This window comes from Nuphar pumila, chromosome 5 (genome assembly GCF_984573655.1).
Source record: "Nuphar pumila chromosome 5, dmNupPumi1.hap1.1, whole genome shotgun sequence".
In the NCBI taxonomy this organism is placed as follows: Eukaryota; Viridiplantae; Streptophyta; class Magnoliopsida; order Nymphaeales; family Nymphaeaceae; genus Nuphar; species Nuphar pumila.
The window spans coordinates 42,303,887-42,327,268 of record NC_143253.1 but is presented as its reverse complement, the minus strand read 5'-3'; the positions used below and the strand labels follow the sequence as shown (position 1 = coordinate 42,327,268).

At 36.5% G+C, this 23,382-nt stretch overlaps 1 protein-coding gene across 2 annotated transcripts; it reads right to left on the bottom strand.

The window, feature by feature from the left end:
* Positions 1-5,147: 5,147 nt before the first annotated feature.
* On the bottom strand, positions 5,148-22,948 carry LOC149837452 (cysteine--tRNA ligase, chloroplastic/mitochondrial-like). 2 transcript variants are annotated; one of them, XM_090007382.1, is made up of 9 exons: positions 22,455-22,948; positions 22,292-22,355; positions 7,954-8,115; positions 6,787-6,957; positions 6,374-6,655; positions 6,111-6,236; positions 5,808-6,011; positions 5,626-5,727; positions 5,148-5,523 (listed from the first exon to the last, which is right to left on the bottom strand). In XM_090007382.1, exons 1-9 carry the CDS (start codon positions 22,841-22,843, stop codon positions 5,287-5,289), a joined length of 1,737 nt encoding a protein of 578 aa, XP_089863508.1. In that variant the 5' UTR covers positions 22,844-22,948; the 3' UTR covers positions 5,148-5,286. The 2 variants fall into 2 exon arrangements, with proteins under 2 accessions (XP_089863508.1, XP_089863509.1); XM_090007383.1 differs by lacking the exon at positions 7,954-8,115.
* Between the last annotated feature and the right edge of the window lie 434 nt (positions 22,949-23,382).

Sequence of the window (23,382 nt, the reverse complement as noted above, 5' to 3'; positions counted from 1 at the left end):
GAGTACTCTCTCAGTCGTGAACCATTTCTTTTAGATATTCGTACGGGTAGTCACACGAGGTATTAATTGGAAAAGCATAATAGACCCTGTGCGGTCTCGGTCCACTATGATGTCGAATGCCTATGAGTACCCATAAGATAATTAACAAGAACATAAAGTCATTTCACTTTTAATTGTCTTTAAGCACATATTTTGCCTAATATTGCAGTTGTAGATTCTTTTATGCCCAAGGAACATCACTCTGTCAAGCCAAAATTCATATTTCGAGAATTTGGCATGAAGCTGATTCTATTGATGGGTTTTCAAGACAATCCTCATGTGCTTTTGGTGTTGTTTTTTGTTCTCAGATTAGATGAGGATATCATCAATAAACACGATGACAAAGGTGTTCAGATAGGGCATAAATATTCTGTTAATCAAGTCTATAAAGGCAGCAAGCACATTAGTGAGTCTGAAAGGCATTACTACAAACTCATAATGATCACATCTCATTTTGAATGCCGTATTGGGTATATCCTCCTCCTTAACTCTAAGTTGATGATACCCAGACTATAGGTCGATCTTAGAGAATACTCTTGTCGTTCTAAGTTGATCGAATAGATCATCAATTCGAAGCAACGAATATTTGGTCTTGATGGTTGCCTAGTTAAGTATTTTATAATTGATGCACAATTGTAATGATCCATCCTTTTTGTTTACAAATGGCACAAGTTCTCTCCACGATGAAACACTTAGTTGGATGAATTCATGTTCCATCAGTTCTTTTAACTGACACTTTAGCTCACTGAGCTCTGCCGATGCCATTCGATAAGGAGCTTTTGAAATTGATATGATTCTTGATAAGGATTGAATTCTAAATTCAATCTCACGAAATAGGAAATACATCAGAAAAATCTTGCACCACTTACAAACTCTCATGAGGCATGGCAGTTACTTCTTCTGCTAAGAGACTCACTAGAAAGGCTACACAACCCTTCTTAAGGTATTTATGTGCCTTTAACGCTGATATGACTCGTTTCTGCAGGACAGGTCTGGATAACCAGTATTTTACCTTAGGTAATCCTGGTCGAGATAATATGACTTTGCTCTCGTGATACAAAATCTTAGCATAATTCTGGGCTAACCAATTCATTCTCAGAATGATGTCGTACTGCACCATATCGAGTAGGACAACATTAGTAGGCAAATGTTGCCCAACTATCTCTATATCAAGGTTCTTCATATATTTGATGCATTTGGTGCGTGAACCTAGTAGAATGTTTACTTCTATCATTTTGTCTATCAGTTTCATCGAGGTGTGGTGTTGTTCGGTGAAATCACCAAAGATGAATGTATGAGTAGCTCCCCAAGCAAACAAGACATAAGTGACATGTCCATTAACATGTATGGTGCCTTCAATCAGGTCATCATTAGCTACTTGTTTAGTGGTTATAGCATACACATGACCTGTTGCAGGTCTTTGTTTTATTCTTGGTGGTGATAGTTAAAACTGAGGGTGCTGCTGTGCTCGTTGGGAGGGTTCGGCTAATCCAATATTCCTCTTTTTTTTATCTATGGCCTTCTTGGCACAGTCCCTTACATAGTGTCCTACTTTGCCACAATAAAGAAAACCACTCGTGTCGTGATGACAAGGTCTTCCAGGGTAGTTCGTGCAACACTTCTGGTAGTTGGAGTTAAACTGTTGGCTAGGTTGAACCTTTTATTGGCTTGGTGGCGGCCTCATGACCTACAAAGCAGAGTTTTTTCTTTGGAACTCCTTTTTATGAAAGGGTGGTTGTGATCCCTGCCCACCCGGGAATGTCCTCTTATGGTTCCCACTATTCACTACCGACCTCTTCTCTGTGACCCCTTTGGATCACTCTCAATCAGGTTGAATATTTGAAGTTGTCGCCATAGCAGCTTGAAAAGTCTGGGGCATACTAGTGATAACACAAGACCGTAGCCCTTCCCGTAATCTGTTGATGTACTTGTCAGCCCTCTTCTGGTCAATCTCGAATAATCGAAAGCAATACCGCTTAAGATTCTAAAATTTGGTAGTACAGTCGATGAGACTCATACCACCCAGCTTTAATTCTAGAAACTCTATATTTTTCTTGTTTCTGGAGTGCAACGGGAAGTAATTATTCATAAATGCTCTCCAAAAGTCATCCCAAGGGATGACCTCATATTGCGAGAACTGGATAATTTTCGTGGTATCCCACCACTTCCGTGCCTTATCCTTCAACCTATACGTGCCGAAGTTGGTCTTTTTGTCTGCTGACACTCCCAATACCAGGAACACATGTTATGTTTTCTCGATCTAGCTTTCAGCAAGTTTTGGATCGACTCTACCGGTGAAGACTGATGGGTCAAGTTTGAGAAACTTCTCATAGGTTATTCCTTCTGAGCTCTCATTGCGAGGCAGAGCCGGTTCTTGTCTCGTCTCACATATAGTAGTTACAAGGTTGTTGAGAGTTTCTAATAGGAATCCCTACGTGTGGGTCTCCTCGCTTGGTGCGGTTTTTCTCATCGTAGGAGCTATTTATTTAGTCACATACAAACAATATGGTTTAATTTTTTGATATATATAGGGAAATAAAATTCTCTTTATATATATATACATTGTATCACAACAAGCATAAGTGAAAACCACACACACGAGTCTGTTGACTCAAAACATAACCAGTTTCTAAGAACTGGATTTCTTTTTCAATGTGATCAACCTCAGATAAACCCGTCAGTCACCACATCACCTTGGCTTAGACACAGTTGGAGTTGGCTCAGGAGGTTCTTTTGCACTCTCAAGTGAAGTTGGGGGGTAAAATAGTGATGTTCATCCATTATGTGGCATGGCAGCATTATGATTCGGAGAATCCGAGATCAAAATGGGCGAATAAAAGGAGTTGTATTGTAAAACTTATAATTTTTTGAGATTTTAAATAAATAAAGAATTAGCTTTACCTTCAAGATAAAATGTGTTTCTATCTTTTAAAGGTCAATTATGGGTATTTTATATGTTTAATTTTGTTTTTAGACCAATAAGGGTAAAATGGTCATTTCAAGAATTTCTTTAGATAAATATTATCAAAATATTCAAATGATCATGAAAATTAATTGTTTAAGAGAGGGTCACAAACTTATCTAGGTGATTCTGAGGTGTCTGAATTTAACTTGATACATTTTGGCAATGTTTTAGAAGAAATTCGAAAGAAGGGTATTTTGGTTACATAATAGTTAGTCGATCATTTAATTTTGATGTATATATTGATTATTTTAAATATTATCAAAATAAATAATTTAATAGAGATTAGAGGTTTTAAACATATTTCAAAGATTTAAAATACAAATGGATCAATCCAAATGTAGAGTTTTAAAGGTTTTAAGTAGTAAATAAAATTTTAATTAATTATAAGATCTAGCTTTAGAGAATATTTTGAATAAATTTGATCATTTGCGTTTACTTAGTTGAGACAAAATATATATGTATTTTATTTTTCTTTATTTTTCTTTTTCTTGCTTCATTTTTAGTGTCGAGGTTGATTTGGATCCAAACCAGATCCAAGTCAGATCCAATTTGAGTAGAGGTAAGGAATTCCATGGGTGGGGCCCAATAGGGCACCTGATCCTTTCTTTTCCCTTTTCCCACTCTGTTTATGCACACCCCTAAACCCTCCTTTTCTTTTCTTAACCTAGCCGACACCCTTTTTTTGTCGATCTCCCTCTCTCCACTTCCTTTTTCCTCACCTCATCTCACGACCCTCGTCCTCCCATTCCTCTATTTCTTCTCCCTTCCCCCTTCACCTCCTTCCTCCTCCTATTTGGGCGCCAACTAGAGTCTGACTATCATCTCCCTTTCTCACCCGACAACCCTCTTCACCACCGTGATTTATTTGGCTCAGGTTAATATTTATCTTATATATATTTTTCATAGTATATAGGATATACTATATCTAATGAGAGGGAATGGGCTGGTCGACCCCTATGGGGTTTTAACATTTTCATATCCCAAGTTTTCAAACTTGCTCGCTTGGCAAGCAAGTTTGACTAGTCAAGCTAGTCAAAATTTATTTTATTTTATTTTCTTTCTTTTTTTCATTTTCTCATCTCACCTTCCTTCTTCTTAATTGTTCCAGCCTTCCCATCCTAGAAGTCTTTATGATGAGACGTGCCCCCCCCCCCTCCTTGGGAGGCTTCCTAACTAAAAAGGTAAGTTTTGACTTAAGCCTACTCTGATTTTTGGTAAATTTTAAAACCTTATGATTTCAAAGCTTTAAATTTATTTTTACTTTTTAAAGTTGAAAAGGAGGTTCCATATAGGATGGGACGGCCCACCTATGGTCTCTTACTTATTCCTTCAATTTAATTGAATTATATTTTTCATTATAAAAAATATTTTATAATTAAATTAAACTCAGTATTTTGGATTTCAATTTTTTCAAAACTAGAATTTAAATTTAAATGAATGACTCTAAATGAAACTCAAATTATTTTCACATATACGTGAATGTCTCTAAACCAAAAATTTGGCTAGTTAAATTTTATTTTATTTTTTAACAAAATTCCAATTCTTGAGAAATGAATTTCGAAACGAAATTTTCACTAGGATCAATAGGACCCATTGGTAAAACCCTTGAGGTCCCCTCTGCCCACCCGGCTTTGACCGGTAGGTTTCAAACTTGTGATGCTCCCATCAATGTTTGCATCCTTGTATCATTGTTTCATTCCATTTCCAGTAAATAATTTAACATAAGTTACTTACTGTAGTCTAACAGTTACAGACAACAAAATCCTCTAATTATCACTCTTACCTGTTTCAAGGCACACGGTCTAATGGGACACCCACACACACACACACGAAGCCTGAACAATTGGTCTTGGCCCAACAAGCATGAAACTTGCAACAGGATGGGCAAAGCTTGGGGCCCTTGTTTGCCCTCAGGTCTGAAAATTACAGAACCCAGACCAGTAAAGAGCTACACATTCCATTTTAGATCAGAATCAGGCCAAGCTACTTGGTTCCTTTTCTTTGATTCCTCTAGATAGACCACACACTTCAGAAAACAATGAATGCTGATGAATCGATACCCTCAAATGTAAACAAGCCTAAACATTTCAGAGGACAAATATGCCTCAAATTTCTTTAAAAAAAAAAGGGAAAAAACTCAATCTTGAAGGTTAACATTAAAAATTATGAATAAATAACATTCAACATTGTCCAAAACAACTCATTATCACTTTAATGTACAGAATATTTTGCACATGGAAAAAATCGCCCCGTTCAGAAGCAAGGACCCCCTTTCCCTACAGTTATGATGACGAAATCACTTGATCTTGCAGTTCAAGAGGAATGCTGGGTCGCCAGGTGGTTCCATCAGGACCATCCATAAGCGCAATCCCCTTCACAGCCAACTCCTCCCTAATCCTATCAGATTTCTCATAGTCCTTGCTCTTCCTAGCTGAATTTCTCTCCTCAATTTTTCTCAGTACTTCCTCTTCAGTAACTCCAGCTCTCTTCAGTGCAATGCTTCTCAGTTGCCCTAAAACCTGTTTCATTAAAATTTAGCACAGTTTTGCTTCAAGGATAATCACTACAAATCACAATTTCAGTGCACTTAGTTCTTTATAAATGGGTTTCCCTGTTCAAACCTCAGAGTAACTAGATGGCACCAGCCCCAGAATACTCAAGATCCTACTGACTTCCTTCTCTAGTGCCTGAAGAGATTCGATGCGCAATGATTGTTTCTTCCCCTACATTAGTTTGCACAGTTAAAAAGATGAAATAAATAAAAAGGAATAAACTCCATCATCTACAGCATAGAAACACATACTTTACGTGTATGGAGAAGATCATTCATGGTCTTCAGTGGTTCACTCAAAGCAGCCAAAACAACATTAGTATGCAGGTCATCTGACATAGAAGTCTCAAAGGCAGATTGAAATCTTTGAATGCAATCTTCTGTCTCAACTGCCACTGTGTCCTTCAATTCAGACCCATGAGATTGGACCAACAGCTTTTCACAATCATGCAGACTCTGAAACCAATAAGAAGGCACAATACATTACTGACAAGATCATGTATGTTCCAGCTTCTGGTGCATATGCACAAAACAGTTCATACAGTAGTGTCACACCTGATAGATGTAAAAAGCACGATCTGATGCACTCTCAAGTAGCACACTTGAGTAGTTCATTGGAGAACGATAATGAGTGCCCATTAAGAAAAGTCTCAAAGCCAGTGGATGGTACATGTCTGTCACCTGTAACAGAAATATAAGTATCACAAAGATGGTTATGAAGGCAAAAACTCTTTACAATCATTATTATTTAAAAAAACAAAAGTCCAAATGCTATGAGCTACTGAAATGAAAACGGTGCACTCAAGCTCTATCTTTACCTGACGAATGGTGAAAAAATTTCCCAGTGACTTGGACATTTTCTCCGAGTCCACATTGACAAAGCCATTGTGTATCCAGTATCCAACGTGGCTCTTAGAGCATGCTGCACAACTCTGGGCAATCTCATTTTCATGATGTGGAAACACAAGGTCCATCCCTCCTCCATGGATATCAAAAGAATGACCAAGATAAGTGGCACTCATAGCACTGCACTCAATATGCCACCCAGGTCGGCCAGGTCCCCAGGGACTCTCCCAATATGGTTCACCAGGCTTTGCTGACTGCAATCAAAAGAAAGTAATTCAATATTTTGGCAACAGTAATCAAGCAAAGAAAACTCATGAGACTAATCACGAAAAAATAAAATAAAATAAAATAAAATAAAATAAAAGATTATAATCCTATGACTCACTTTCCATAAAGCAAAGTCAGCAGGATTTTGCTTTCTTGAATCCACAGCAACCCTCTCACCTGCTCTGTTATCTTCTAACTTTCGCCCAGACAGGCGACCATAGTCAGGAAATTTGTCCACAGAGAAGTAGACATCACCATCAATTACGTAAGCACAACATTTTCCCAGGATCTGTTCAAAGAAATGTCATACGAATCAACTGTTTCCAACAGATACCAAAATTGGCAAACTGATAACATGCTGAAACATATGGGTTTGAAAGTTAGAAGGTTGAACAGCCAGATTTATCATCTTAACCACAAAATAAAGATTTCAGAAAAAGTGCAATGAGATTACAGGAGAAGAGGAAAACAGATGTGATGATTAAAATCAAAGCAATCATTTCATAAACTTGTGAAGGGTTGAAAAACAAAGAAGTCATTACAAAATCATTATCAAAATAAAGGCAATCATTTGCCAAATGATCTCCCAATTGATTTTATACAACCAGTAACTGCCTCTGCATCAGATGAAGTGTGAAAAACATTTAGGAATATAAAAGGATACTAATAGAAAAGTTAACAGTCAACATCAAAAGAATAAGCATTCAGATAATGTCACAATGCACAATAAGGGGTATCAAAACACTCTACATTTTCCATATTCGTCCATATAGCAATTGCAAGGTCTGCACCATCAAATATCCAGTATCACTGGCAGAAATCAGCTAATGAAATGAATTTGGTGGAAGGTGATAAGTAGGAATAAAGACTTTCAAATAAATAAATTATGCCATAAGCTTATTTATCTAATAATTGATCAATTTTTCCCTGCTATGGTTGTCTATCTATTATGATCTCCTCATTCCACCTGAGGACCTACTCATGTAGTTATGCCATTTGCAGCAGAGTTGCCAACTTACACGCAGCATACTGTCACCCAAAAGAATGCTGATGGTAGTGGACATGGAAAGCCAATATTCAAGAAGTCAAATTAAAAAAATTAGAAAATTTTAACATTAAGAAACAAGAGACATGCAAATTTATTAAATATTTCTTCAATGATATTAAAAGCCACAAGACATAATTATTCAAACATAAATCTGCACTACAATACTTCTCAGCAGCATTGCTATAGTCCACACGAAAAATGAATACATGCATGAGGAGATATTGTTTAATGTGCTACCTTTTTAATCATATCAATGATCTGATTAATATGATTAGACACACGTGGCTCCATAGATGGAGGAAGGCAATGAAGAGCAGCCATATCGACAAGAAATTCATTGCAATATCTGTTGCTTAAAGACAATGGATCTTCGGTCAATTCATTTGCTCTGGCAATTATCTACACAATTCCAAAAGTCCAGAACTCAGGTTGCCAGACATAGAAAACATAAGTAACAAAAGCAGCTGGCATAAGTTGTAACACACCACAGGATGAAGATTATCTTATTGAAGCTTATGTGTATATGGGGGAAGAGGTGTCTCTGTGTGTGCAGGCACATGCTTAGTACAGAAGACTTCAACACGAAGCCACATGTTTAAACCAATAAGTGTCAAATCCACATTGCCCAGAAGCCTAAGACAGTTTTCAGAATCAATGAGAAGAAACAGAAAAACCTTGAAGATGATCAGGTGCATACTTGATGCCTAGATTTTTCTTTAATAGACAAGTTGAGGGACAACCCTCATGGGATTCAAAGTCGAGACCCCTTGGTTACGAGTTTGATCCCCATCTGATGTATAGCTTGCATAATGAGAAAACAACAGTATAGATGTAAAACTCCCCCCTTCCTTCAACTTCAAGCTTATTTTGCAAACTATGTCACATAGGTGCGGGTTCATGTGGAAGACCCAGAATGATTTTCTTTTTTGGTTCATATCGCCGACCCCAATTGTTTTGGGATGAAGGCGTAGTTGTTGTTGTCACGTAGGTGCGGGTGCGGCACTTTAAAAAAACTTGGGTGTGGGGTGCGGAGAGGATATATATATATATATAAATATATTCCGCACTTGTGGAGGGGTGACAACCAATTTTCCTATAACGGTTGTGCATTAAGCCCTTTCCTATTTGCTATAGTGATGGATGAGCTTACGAGATCAATTCAAGAAAAATGTGTCGTGGTGTATGTTGTTTGATGATGATATTGTTTTGATTGACGAGTCTAGAGCAGAGTTGTCAGTCGAGGAAGCGGGAGCGGGAAGCGAGACACTTCTAAAATTTAGGAAGCGGGAAGCGCGGGACGACTTAGGAGCGAACCAGGAAGCGTCTCGGAAGCGACCTAGGGAGCGAACCGGAAGCGACCTAAGAAGCGAAGAAGGAAGCGACATAGGATTCGAGTGAGAAGCGAATAAGAATCGAAAGGGAAGCGAAAATGTAATTATATATTTTTATTTTATCAAAAACTAAGATTTATGTCATCATTAACAAAATAAAACATGTATATAGACAATAAATAATATAAGTTGTAATTATCTAACAAATGCATCATATTGCAACTGTCAAGCATTTAAAAAATTATACATCAAAAGAAGATCATAATTCATATTCTTGTTGCAATCATTTAACAAATGCATGCAAATACTAAATAATGCATTAAGAAAACAAATAAATTTGATTAAAAAGCGTACATTTTTCAACGAAAGAATCAAATGACTTGTTATTTGATGTTGTAAATCTTGTCATCTCTGCAACATAGAAAATGAGAAATCAATAAACTCAAAGATTACATAGAGATATGGTTAAATTTTTAAGCTATAAATTTCTAAATTGTAAATTATAAGCTACAAAGTTCTAAACTTTAAACTTAAAATTAACATAATCCACTCCTTCACTTCATCATGCAAGATTCAAAATAAAAGTATACCAAAAAAATATTACAAGACCATGACAAAAAAGTAACACAAAAGTTTTTAAGTTGGACTACTCCAACTACATCATCAAAAAAACAATTAATAATTCAAGAGTTCATTAATCTGTCATCTTTCTCTTCCCCTTCAAGTCAGCAATAGATCGCGAACTTTCTGCATCATCACGTGCTTCTTGTCCTCCACGACCATGTCTTCTGCTCCTTCCTTCATTTCCTATAATGAATACGTTAAAAAATTAAAATGTTCAAAAACCATAATTTAAAATATAAAAAACACAATATCAACATATCTTGCCTAGTTCTCCGGCTAAAGAAACGATCAATCCGACCATGAGGAACTGATGGTCGCTCTTGTATATCTGCAGTTCTACTAACTCTGATGGATTGATTTGTATCATCTTCAACTTCATTTGTACGTATAATTATTGGAGGTAATGGAGCTCTTGGTTGTGCATCTTTATGTTTGGATTTGGAAATAGTGCTTGATTGTTGTGCACTATCATCCAAATCTCTCTATCGCATATCATCTAATCTCAACGTATTTTCTTCTACAATAGAAAGTTCTGGATTGATATCCCATTTTCGACTAGGCCCTTCTTTATAGTGATTGTTGCACCTTTTATAACAAGAATATAAAATATGAATGCTAATAAACAATCAATGATAAAAAAAGAGAAAAAAAATACCAAAACAAAAGTACAACACAGTTTAATTATACCTGTCAATCAATCGAAGATTGGAATAAATATACACTAAGGTATCAGCACGATCTTCATTGAGCCTATTTCTTTTAACATTGTGAATGCAACTATAGATGCTCCACACTCTTTCTGCAGAAGATGTGCTAATAGGTTGAGATAAAACCTTAATGGCTAATGCTCTCAACTTCGGTGTATCACCACCATAAAAACGCCACCAATTAAGCACTGACATTGTAGGATTCAGTGCATCTATTCGTGCTGCATTTCGGCTAAATCTTCCACTTCTTGATGCAAAAGCCACAAGTTGTGACCTATAAAGTGTAGATAACTCTTCATTTCCAGAAGATATGACTTCAAGCGCGAGCATTGCACCGTCTAAGATATCATTATCATTTTCTGCAAAAAAAAAAAAGTTTAGTAACTATAACAAGAAAATGCAAATGAAATAATAAAATAATTAAATCATTTAACTTTAAACTTTATTAAATAGATAGAATTAAATTTTTACCAGGAGAAACTCGTTTGACCCCTCCTGCTGCTGGGATTTTGAGATACTCCGACTCGTAATATTTTGGAGTAAGCATGTGGGCTAGACTATGGAGAGGCACATTCATTCTATCCCATCTATTTGAGACAATCTTATGAATTTTTTCATATAAATCTGGTTGTCCTTTTAGATTGTCTTTGATTTCCCCCAACATGTTGTTCATGCCTTCATACACTTCACCAATTATAGGGCCTCCTTGATCACAAAATTTAATCATCTTATAGATGGGTTTTGTAATCAATAATGCTAAATGTACAGAATCCCAATATTCTTCATCAGGAACAGTTGTTTTTGTTGTAACAACCCTTTTTTTCATAATTTCATCCGTGCATGATTGCTTCCAATCGCTCCATCTATCTGAAATTACTGTGAGCCTTAAGCTCTCCCTCACATCAAGCAAGTGTTTCAAAGTAGTATAATGTGAAGCAAACCTTGTTTTTGCAATCTTTATTAATTCTAATTTTTCATTGCTTCTAAAGATTGCTAGTGCTTTTGAATGATTTGTGATATACTTCACAATTTCTTTACTCTGCAAATATGTTTCTCCCAACCAATGAAACTCATGTGCCAAATCCTTGAAGATCAAATTAAGTGTGTGAATAACACAAGGTGACCAAAAAATATACTTGTACGTTTTTTTTAATTCTTCACCTGCTAACTTGCAATTTGCTGCATTGTCTGTAATCACTTGCACTACATTAGAAGGCCCCACAAGTTTAAATCCCGTCTTCAAAAACTCGGCAATGTTTGCAGCTGACTGTTGCACATTAAAAAAATCGCTTGCATATAAGAACATCGAGCAAAAACAGTTTGAGGCAAGTATATTTATCAAGTGTTTGTTCTTGATATTTGTTCAACCGTCTGAGGTAATGGAAACTCCAAACTCCTCAAACTTTTCTCGAAATTCAATTAACTCCCTGTGAACACACTCTTTCTCACTGTCAAGCAACGTTGCTCGCGCTTTTTCATATGATGGGGGCTTATATCCGGGCATTTTACTAACTGTAGATATCATCTCTTCCCAATATGGTGATCGAAGCACATTGAAAGGTATGCCATTTGCACACAAAAATCTGATAATTTTGTGATCTACATCATCTCTTTGTACCTTTTTAAAGGTATCACGAATATCAATTGTTTTTCAGCTTCCACTAGATGATGTAGTCATACTAATAGGCTTCTTTGGAGTATCAATTCTTGATCTCCTCAACTCAAATGCACTTGATGAAACCTCCACTCGACGAACTTGCCTCTTAATTTTTTTTGCCAATTCTGCATTTTTTGCAACTACAGGGCAAAAGGCAATCCCAACACTTTGTCCCTTTGGAGATCCCATGAGATGTGCAAAAACTCGAGTATATGACCCATGATAAATATTTTTGCAGTGCCTGCACATAAAAACTTGGGTTCCACCTTGCTTTCCTTGCCCACTCTTCTTTTGTTTCAATACATGGCGTCATAGCACTGTTGTTTTATGCATGCTAGGTGGTTCATCATCTTGGTCATCTTCAGAATAGTAGTCATCCAAGTCATATTCTTTTTCATCTTCCTCATCAAAACAATTTTTTTTTCTGTCCTCAAACTGATATGGACAAGCAGAAGACCTCTTCTTGCCCTTCCCAACACCACTAGATGATTCATGCTCCAAATTGTACAAAGAATCGTCATCGTCATCAGAATTATCGTGATCATAGCTTGAGATGGTCATTAATGAAGCAAAGAACATGAAAATATATCTGCATCATAAAAGTATAAGAATCAGCCTAAAACACTTTAAAAAAGCTATTATTAACAGTAAATGATGGAGAGTGAAGAACACAAATCATTACTCATAATTTACCAATTACTAAAACAAATAAATAAACATCATTTAAGAAGGTGAAAGATCTATGATTCTATAATATACTATGATAAAGCAAACAAAATTTAAAAAAAAAAAGTTCTTTCAAAAGTTTGCATTTATGAAAAAATGCCAAAATAAGATAACATAACAACGAAGAAAAACAAAATTCATATTGGCCGACCGTTACTAGCAATAATGATATTTATTTAAAATTTTAAACAACTAGCGGCAGCATACTAGTTGCCCCACTCTTCTGATAGAGTAAATGAGCCGAGCCTGGGTGTGCCCAGGCTCGGTATATCAAATAATTCATACTTAATAGAGATGATAAGCTCAATCATGCTTGGTATACATTTTGTATAATATGTTTTTATAATATGAATTCAAGAATTTTCCTATAATATATTTTTTATATATTATAGGATACTTATAAGTATCTCTTTTGTTTTGTTTCTTTTATCATGCTTGGTTCACTTGATCAACATGTAAGTTCAGAATTCACATAAAGCAAAACCACTTCAAGAGATCAAGGAGAGAATAGATTCTAGAAGTCTGCAAGATCAAACACCATAATGAAACCATAAGACAACTTGTGGAGGCAGAACATGTTTTTCATTGACTTTGAAATTGAAAACAATAAATCAATAATCCATATATATCCAACAGTAAAAGAATAATAAAAGTGATCCAGTCAATCTGATCAGGAATCAAGATTCAAGCAATTGTCAAAATGACTTAAAAGTTAAAACCTACAAGAATGATAAAAAAATACTGCATTAATCCTTATTTCTAAAAAAGACGACCAAATAAACTCAGTTAAACCACAAAATGTGAAATGTTTCTCAACCAATATATTGTTCATTCATGGGACTCAAATAAGAATATAAATGATCATCATATTGATAACACAAAAGATAAAAACCATCATGTTATTGCAACAGGAAAATGAAACAAATAGTCTCTAACAATCCCCTGTTCCCTAAATGTACTTTCTAGAGAGAATGAAGGAATCAAACCTCTACTCACGAGCTGAACCTCACACCACACAAGTCAGACACCAGCCCTATATCACTCAAAAACTCTTCATCAAAGCAAAATATGAGCCTCCCGGTCCAATTAAAAAAAAAATTAAAAGTTCATTCCTAGCCCAGCTCCGATTCCATATGAAATAGATTTTTATCCATTTTTGTAGCCCAACCCTGACTGCAGCAAATAGTTTGATTTGTCCATATGAAATAGATTTTTATTAATAATTGTAGCCATTTTTATTTTATCTCAAAAAAAAAAAAAAACGAGGACGCTGGGTACTGGGCTGGGCTACAAAAATGGATAAAAATCTATTTCATATGGAATCAGGGTTGGGCTAGGACTGGGCTTTTAAAAAATAAAAAATAAATAACTGTTTCGGGAGGCTACCGTAACAGTTATTTATTTATTTTTTTTAAAAGCCCAGTCCTAGCCGGCTAGCCCAGCCCTGATTCCATATGAAATAGATTTTTATCCATTTTTGTAGCCCAACCCAGCCCTGACTGCAGCAAATAGTTCGATTTGTCCATATAAAATAGATTTTTATTAATAATTGTAGCCATTTTTTATTTTATGTCAAAAAAAAAAAATCGAGGACGCTGCCCCCGAACTAGTGCTGTGAGAGGCGTACGCCTCAGTACCTGAGGCGTACAGAGGCGAAGCACAGACTCAACGCCTCGCTTCGCCTCATCGCATTTACAACCTCGCTTCGCCTCATCGATTCAGTGCAGTGGCGTAGCTAGGATTCATGTGGTGGGGGAGGGGGGGCAAACAGGGGTGTAGCAAAAAAAAAATTTTGTGTGACAGTCGGGGGTTCGGAGCAAGGTTGTTAAATGCGATGAGGCGAAGCGAGGCGTTGAGCCTGCGCTTCGCCTCTAAGGCGTATGCCTCTCACAACGTGAGACTCTCAACAGTGTTATGAGAGGCGTACGCCTCAGTTCCTCTCACAACAAATTTTGGATGACCTCGAGCGAATTGAAAGAGAGAGGTCGCCGGACGTCAGTGGAAGAGAGAGGAACATACCTGAACAGAGACATTGCCAACGTCGATCGAGGTCTTCGAATGTCAACAAAGGAGGAGGTCGCCGATCGTCGGAGGTAGCAGATCGGCGAAGGTAGCAGATCGTCGGAGGTCGTCGGTCGTCGCCAGTCGCCGAAAATGAGAGAGAGAGAGAGAGGAGTCGGGTGAAAAAGCAAAACCATGAGCCTTCGTTCTTAAGTTTTCACGATTTTTTTAAAATGTCTGTTTTGCCCTTATTCAGAATTTTTTTTAGTTTCTTGTTTTTCACGTGTCAATTTCGTTTTGAAAAAGGGTAAAAATGGTATTTCGTAAACTCGTCCCCCTTTAAAGGGAATTGCGTCCCCCTTTAAAGGGGGACGCGTCCCCCTATAAAGAGAAGCGCGTCCCCCTTTAAAGGGGGACGCGCTTCTTCTTTTTTACGTGTGCTTCCCTGTGCGTTTCGGAAGCGCCGCGTTTCGCGCTTCCGAAGCGCGTCTCGGGGAAGCACGCTTCCCCTTATGCATATGCGTTTCCGGTAACTTTGGTCTAGAGTTGGGGTTAATGCTAAGTTAGAATTATGGAGACAGACATTGGAAGCAAGAGGTTTTAAGTTGAGTAAGAGTAAGACAAAATATATGGAATATCGGTTTAGTAAGCAACGAAGTAGTGATGGGAGTGTAGTGAAGCTTGGTGAGCAAGAAATATCGGTGGATGACTGTTTCAAATATTTGGGATCTATCAATTAGGCCCGTTTTACTATATGATATGGAATGTTGGGCTGCCAAGAGACATCATATTCAAAAAATGAGTATAGCTGAGATGCGTATGCTTAGATGGATGTGTGGAAATACAATAAAAGATAAGATTCGAAACGAGGAGATACGTAAGAAGGTGGGTGTTGCATCCATTGAAAATAAGATGAGAGAGAATCGTTTACGGTGGTTTGGACATATTCGGCGAAGGCCTAATGATGCTCCAGTTAGAAGGATGGAGAAATAGGAAAATATATTAGTTAAAAGAGGTCGGGGTAGGCCTAAGAAGACTTGGATGGAGATGATAGGAAAGGATATGAATGCTTTGAACCTCACCGAGGACATGGCATTGGATAGAAATGATTGGAGGAGAAGGATTCATGTGGAAGACCCAGAATGATTTTCTTTTTTGGTTCATATCGCCGACCCCAATTGTTTTTGGGACGAAGGCGTAGTTGTTGTTTGTTTGTTATATATATTTACACACACACACACACACACACACACACACACACACATATATATATATATATATATATATATATATATATATTAACAATTTTAAGTTAACACTACGTGTATTTGTGTGCATTTATGTATTTATATATATAATATAAATAAAAATGAACTTGATTAGGGTTAACAAAATCTACTTTGGATAGAAATGGACCTCAGTGTGGTTGACTTCACCTAACACAAAGGAAGCTATGTCCAAATGTCGCACCCGACACGGGTGCGGTGCCCTGTTAGAAGAGTCCGTGTGACATAGTTTGCAAATTAATACTAACTCTTCATTGAGAACATTCTATCAACAAGACATGCAAAGCACGGTGAGAGCTCAAACCATAACTAGCAGTGGGCAATAAGCCAAGCTTCTTCCAAGAAGTTTTTGGGCTCAATTTGTTAGAAGTTGTTCTTGAGCTTTGTTTAGTAAAGGAGATGTGCTCAAACAAATTTTACGGCTCATTTACTTCTGAAAGGCAAACATGAGCCTAAGCTTGGGATTGTCAAGAGCTAAATAAGCTCATTTACGAATCGCCAAACTATCAAACAGGTAGACAAATATATTTTATGAAGTTTTTTAACACAAACATACACATGCATGTGGGCGCACACATACACACACAAATTAGTGATAATGCACCAACATTTATTTGACAAGGCTGCACACAAGCTGATCCCAGCCTGAAACAGGCTGATAGATCTTGGGTTGGCACTTTTTGTACTAAGCTCAAGATTGGCCTTTTTCTAGAGGTGATGATGAGATTCGAAATCGAACCCATCACCCAACAAAGCAACGTTATGCTCCTTAAATGGAGCACTTCCCAAAAAATCATGAGCCATTAAATATTTATTTTGAGTGCATGCATATATCATGCCATGATGACATATCATGACACGCCTGTATTTCATATATCTGATTGTAAACACCCCAAATTTGCATGGATACACTGATCAATGATCATTTATAGATAGAACTGATTTTTGGTTTATGCAAATGGTTCAGATTCAGGTTGGATCCCCAATCACATTTGAATATGTTTAGTTGGATTCGGCAGTATAAGTTTGATGCCACTAATAATTGAAACTGGATTTAGTGTATAGAGTAAAACCCGCAAATTTTTGATGTTTTTCGAGAAATAAAAGTAAATTAAGGCTAAAATATTATTTGAAATTAAGCTATAAATTTAATTATAATTCAAGTATTAACGGGGATTCAGAATAAATTTCAAGTTGAGAATTTATTCTAAATCAGGGTTTTAATTTTTAGCGGATATGATCTAAGTTTTAATATTAGTCAGGATTCGAACTAAGTATCTATTTTAATTTGAAATCTTATTAAATTTCGATTTTAATTTTTGAAGTTTTATCAATTTGAATTTTAATTTGAAAATTCAAAAATTCGAAAATTCGAAAATGAGTTTAATATGAATTTCATGGAATGGATTTAAAAAATTAACTAAAGTTTATAAAATAGTAGGAGTTCATAGGTGGGTCATCTCATCCTATTTGGCATCCCAATTTAAAGTTTAAATTGGTAAAAAAAAAACAAGTTTGAAAATGAGGTGAAAATCAAACTTACTAAAAACAAGGAAAAAGGGTTGAAAAAGTCAAGGTTTCTAATTTTCAAAATTGACCCCATAAGGAGGTGGCGTCAAAATTTGGGAACCCTCTAGAAGGGCTGGACCATGGACTAAAGAAAGGAAAGAGAGAAAAGAAAGAAGAAAGAAAAAATAATAATAAAAATAATAATAATAATAATAATAAAAGTCAAAAAGGTCAACTTGCTTGACAAGCAAGCAAGTTGCCTATTTTATAAAATAGAAAGGGAGGCCAACAAAGGGGGTCGGCCTACCCTCTCTCTCTTTTAATATAGTTTATATTATATGCAGACTATTAAGTATATAAAGTATATATATAATACCTAGGCTATACCTATAAAAAGAAAAAAAGAAAAAAGGAAAAGAGTTTAGAAAAAAAAAAAGAGAAGAAAGGAAGTAGATTATTTTTTTAGGAAAGTACCCTATGATTGAGATCAAGGGCTAGGATTTACTCTAGCCCTTGACCTCAACTCAAGCCCTATAAATGCAAAGGAGGGGCTCACGCCCCCTTATTTGAATTTTTTTTCTAAGAGCTCTTCTCCCTAATTTTCTCTACTTTTTCCCTTTTCTCTCCCTTTTTCACACTAAAACCTTGGTGTTTTCTCTCTTGGGTATATAAGAGAGGGCTTCACATGATTGAGGAGGGCTTAAGGAGGGTTCAATCGAGGTCGTGGTATGTGTGGACCGTTTGGTACGTGCAAAAAGATCAACCAACATGCGTAGGATCGGATTTTTCGAAAATAAGATAGGGGGATCTATATATCTCTTGCGAAACGGAATTCGTAGCACACATTTCGTGGGTTTTTCATAAGTTTAGACCTTAAACCAATCCCCACATATGTAAGTTTGGCTTAGGGCTATCAAGCTATGGGAAAGAATGGTTTTCTGAGAAAAAACCCTTTTGAAAACGAGTTTTACTCAAAAATCGGTTTCTCATGAAAGAAATCTATAAATTTTTAAAATACGTAAGTTATGCCATATTTTTCCATAAATATTGATTTGGGTTAGTAGAGAAGGTTTTTGTAGGCATTTTGTAAAAATTTGGCAGATTTCCATGGTCGGAATTCTTATAAATTTCATTTTTAGTCATATCGGGATTTTCAGAAAAAAAATTGGTAAATTTAGAAAAATCATGAATTTCGTATAAGACCATGCAATATTTAATTGTAATTGATAGAATATGTGCATGTGTATGTTCTGTAATTTTTGCATATTTTTTTATTTTTAATTATAAAGAAATTTCATGATTTAGTTATTTAATTATGTATTTTACCGAATTAATTTCTAAGAAAATAAGGCATGTGTGAAACGGGTCTATTATTTCGGCCAAACGGCTGAGGAAAAATAGATTTGTCTGTTGTGGATCATGTTGAATTGATAGGTGTGTTTTGATTAAAATGCTCATAACTCTCTTATCCGGAAGAGTTTTGAAAAGCGGTTTATTGCGTCAGAAAGCTAACAGAATTTCACACCTACTGTGAAATTGTGAGCTTTGTTCATGGACTGAGCACGGTTCTGTGACAGTCGAAACAGAAAATAGCATGTCTGTGGTATAATGTTCGTAACTCCCTCATACAAAGGAATTTTCACGAATGGTTTGCGGCTATGAAAAGTTGACAAAATTTCCTACAATCTGAAAAAATCTCAACACTGTTCACTAACTGGAAATTTTTCTGTTAACTCTGTAACAGTCGAAGAGAATGGAGAGTTTCGCAAATCGGAACCGGCCTAAGGATCGAACCCCGATACTTGTGTAGTTACTTATGTGTTTCGTTTCGGTCAATGTAGAGAGTATATATGCTTGAGAATGTCTGATTTTATGTAGGGTGTAATGTACCCATGATAAGGCATGCATGTATGTTCAACGAAAAGTATGTTTGCTCGAAAGGGGGCTATGCGTAAGCAATAGACTGAAGAGTGCAAATTGCGTAATGTGTTTATGAATATTGATGGAATCCTTGTTGAAATTGTATAAAAAATCATATGATTATAATAATGATAATGATAATGATGATGTTGTCATGTATGCATGGATGGATGCCAAGTAATGAATGAGATTTGCATTTATGCATATACACATGTTTCTGTTTAAAAGCATGAATGAATGAACATTTCAATACCAATGCTTTATAAATGCATCCACTATCCAAGAAGTAGCTGAATCCTTATAACGGATTCAATCATAATGTTGCATGTAAGCCATTAAAGTAATTAAGTAAAACATGCGACATTAAAGTAAGGGTTTGCAAAGAGAGGGCAAGCGGTACATCTGGCTTCGTGGAACTCTGTTTGAGCACGAAAGGTTGCTCCTCCTTACCTACAAAGATAGGAAAAACCTCTACAATAGACTACAACATAGAGGGTAAGAAACTCAAGAGTGAAAGTCTAATGTATCGAGTTGGCGGTGTTGGGAGTCTCTCTCGCTCTTGTTGTCCCGCACCCGATACTGGTGAAAGGTGCTCAACCAAGCTAAAGCCACCTTTGTATGTAAAACACTGCCTGAGCCACGATCCTGAACCAGGTTTTTTGCCTTTGTTGTACCCACAGAGCTAAGAAGTGATAACTTAAGATATATGGGAATTAGTTAGACATTGATTTATTTTATGCATGTTGAAATTCATTTCTTTTAAATTTCCATAATCGTATAGTTATGCATGAATACAGGAAGTAGCACGACAACTTTTAGGCCTGATGAGTTTTCCACTGTTATTTATTAAAATATTTAAAAGTATTTCAAAAAAAAAAAAAACCATTTTTTGGGTTATAAAAATTAGGGTCTTACATATAGTGTTACATCTGAATCCGATGTAGATATGAACCCGAATACATGCAAATATTGCATCAAATTAGCTATTTAAGCTAGTCTGATTCAGATTTGATTTAGCTTTTTCCGTTTGAATCTAAATCCCATTGAATTCAATTATGCAACATCCCGTTACATTGGATGCGGTAATGCTTTGATAAAAAAAATCTGACCTGTTTACATCTAAGAAAGAAGGAGAAAGGAGGAAGAATTGATTGTGTCTGTGTATACAGCATCACCCAATGGTCTGATGGCACCATTATTAGGCTTATTACATAAATATATTTACATTTAATAATTGTTACAAACACACAAGACACAACCATAGGTGGAAAGAATTCAGATATTACAATACTTCTACTGCCACTTAACATTCAGTATTATGAAGTTGCCATGAAAGGGTGGCGTCTAACATGGTTTCACAAATCGCAAGTATACCACCAGCATACTTCAGCAGATATTTCAGTATTGACACTATATGGCAGTGATTATTACTCCTCAGCAAGTTGTATCATGTCCCAACATGTACAACTTGTTCTTCAAGTATTTGAATAGATCCCTTGAAAATAGTTGGTGCAAATTTTTCACTTGGTGCTCAGTATTCACAAGTTCTATTTTTATTTCTTCACCCTCTACCTTTTCCCAATCAAAATGCTGATCTATGTGAACATGTTTGGGCTTCTCATGGAAAATAAGCTTAACTGCAAAAACTAAGGCGCTATTCTAGAAGCATCCATTGCATACTTTCTTGGTGGAAAGCGACCAATATTTTCTAGTGCTTCTTCTAGCATGAGACACCATCTCCATTTATCTGACTAATTCATTGATCATGCTAGCTATAGATATGTGGATGCTTGATGAGGGACCTAGAAATGTTGATATCATTCTTATCAATGAAGCAAATTTTAGCCTAATTATACCATTTATAGAAGCATGCCTTGATTTTAGGTTTGAAAACTTTGGTGAACTCATATGAATTAAGAACAAGAGCAAACAGGTCTCAGACTTGTTTTACATACAAGGAAAAGAATAGTTAGACAACTATGTTTGTGTCTTGGAAAATTCTGTTGGTGGTTTTCCTAGAGCCACCAGCCAAGAAGATTATCAAAATGTCAGTTGCATACATCACTGAAGTGTTTTACCCACTTATGAGAAAAATAAGAAATGTGGTTGGTGACTCTTCATCTAGTGATTCTTGATGGCATTGTTTTCAGATTCTTTATGAAGGATTCTTTCTAAACTCATAAGGTATGAAGCCACAAATCTTCACAGATGAAGTGCAAATGGCTAAATATTTACAGTACTAGATGTTAAACACAACAGGAAGTATAGCTTGTTTCAGTGCAAGAAGCATTTAATAACATTTGGCACTTGGTTCTATCTTTCGAAGGTCTCAAAATCCACACTTATACGAGGGAAAACGACCCATGGGCGCTACATGGCCTGCCTGCCCGGAGCTGGCTTGGTGGAGGTTTTGAGCCCCAGCCTGCTCAAGAACAGGCCAGGCAGGCCCATTGCCCATCACTAACACTTCTACGAAGCTTGATTCATCAAACAAAACTTGTCACGGATTTGTTAATATTTTCCCTTCAGTGTGCCCAGTAAGTTTCACACGAATGGCACCAAGGCCCTTTATCATTCACTTTACCATTGCATCAAAGTGATAAATGCAAGCAGAAAATCAATAACAGCTAGTTCAGAAAAGGATCAGAAATTCCCAATTGTATAACCATTGAACCACCCCTTAGGCAATTCAGCATATAAAATTTATTTCCAACAATTTACTTGAAGGGCACCACGAATTACGCTCACAAACATACAGACGCTACTCGCGCAGTTAATACTTGTGTCAACACAAATCAATACCAATCTACTGACCTTGTCATCAACATCCGTGAAGTTGCGGACATAACAGACATCGTATCCTAAATGCCTCAGATATCTATGCAACAAAAAGCCAAAAATAAGCAAGCCCAATTGTACAAAAAATTCCACCAATCGATCGGGGAGAAACAAAAGGAACAATTGTGATAATGGGTACCTGTAGAGAACATCAAAAGTAACATAAACGCGAGCGTGGCCGATGTGGCTGAGATCATATGTGGTGACTCCGCACACATACATTCCGACCTTACCAGGAACCTTGGGCCTGAATTCCTCCGTCTGCTTGCTCATAGTGTTGAATATGTGAAGCCTGGGAGTCGGAACACCGCCATTGTGATCATCACCAATACCAGACGTAGAGGAAGATAGGGAGGAGGCTGAGCAGCGGGTGTTGGAAATGGAACAAAGACTTCTGCAAAAATCCTTGGTGGTTTTTCTTCTACCAGGGGGTTTAATGCTCCCCAACGCTGAGTTGGTGGTGGAACGCAGGGAGTGTGGCAAGAGCGAGGGAGGAACGAGGCGCCAACACCTCACCAACGTTTTCATATCTCCCTCTCTTTCTTCTTCTGACTGGAAACCCAACCGAAACCAAAAGAGCCTCTCGTAATGCCCCTTCTACAGCTTCGGAATCATCGCATTTCACATCACGCGTGCGAGGATTGGATTTGGCGTGAGCAGGGTATCTTTGATTGCGCGACGCGCGGGGCGTGCTTTTAGTCAAACAGTGGGCGTGACTCCCTACATACTTTGAATGTTACTGTGGATGGTCGGATTTTACAATTTTTAGGGATTGGATTTGGGGCTTTTTTGCATGATACCGTTCTATTTTATGGTATATTTGATACTAATGACATGCAATATGTTAATGAACAAATTTTTACTGTTTTTAGGGTTTATATTTGGGGCTTGTGTATCTTTAGACCTCTAATTTTGATTAATCATTATTTTATAGATTTTATCAAAATGCTTGTTTTCTCAAAACATGACATTTTTTATCTAAAATTACTTAATCTACTTCAAATATAATTTTTACCTATAAAATAATATTTCAAGCTTTGAATTTAAAAAATAAGTCGAAGAGAACA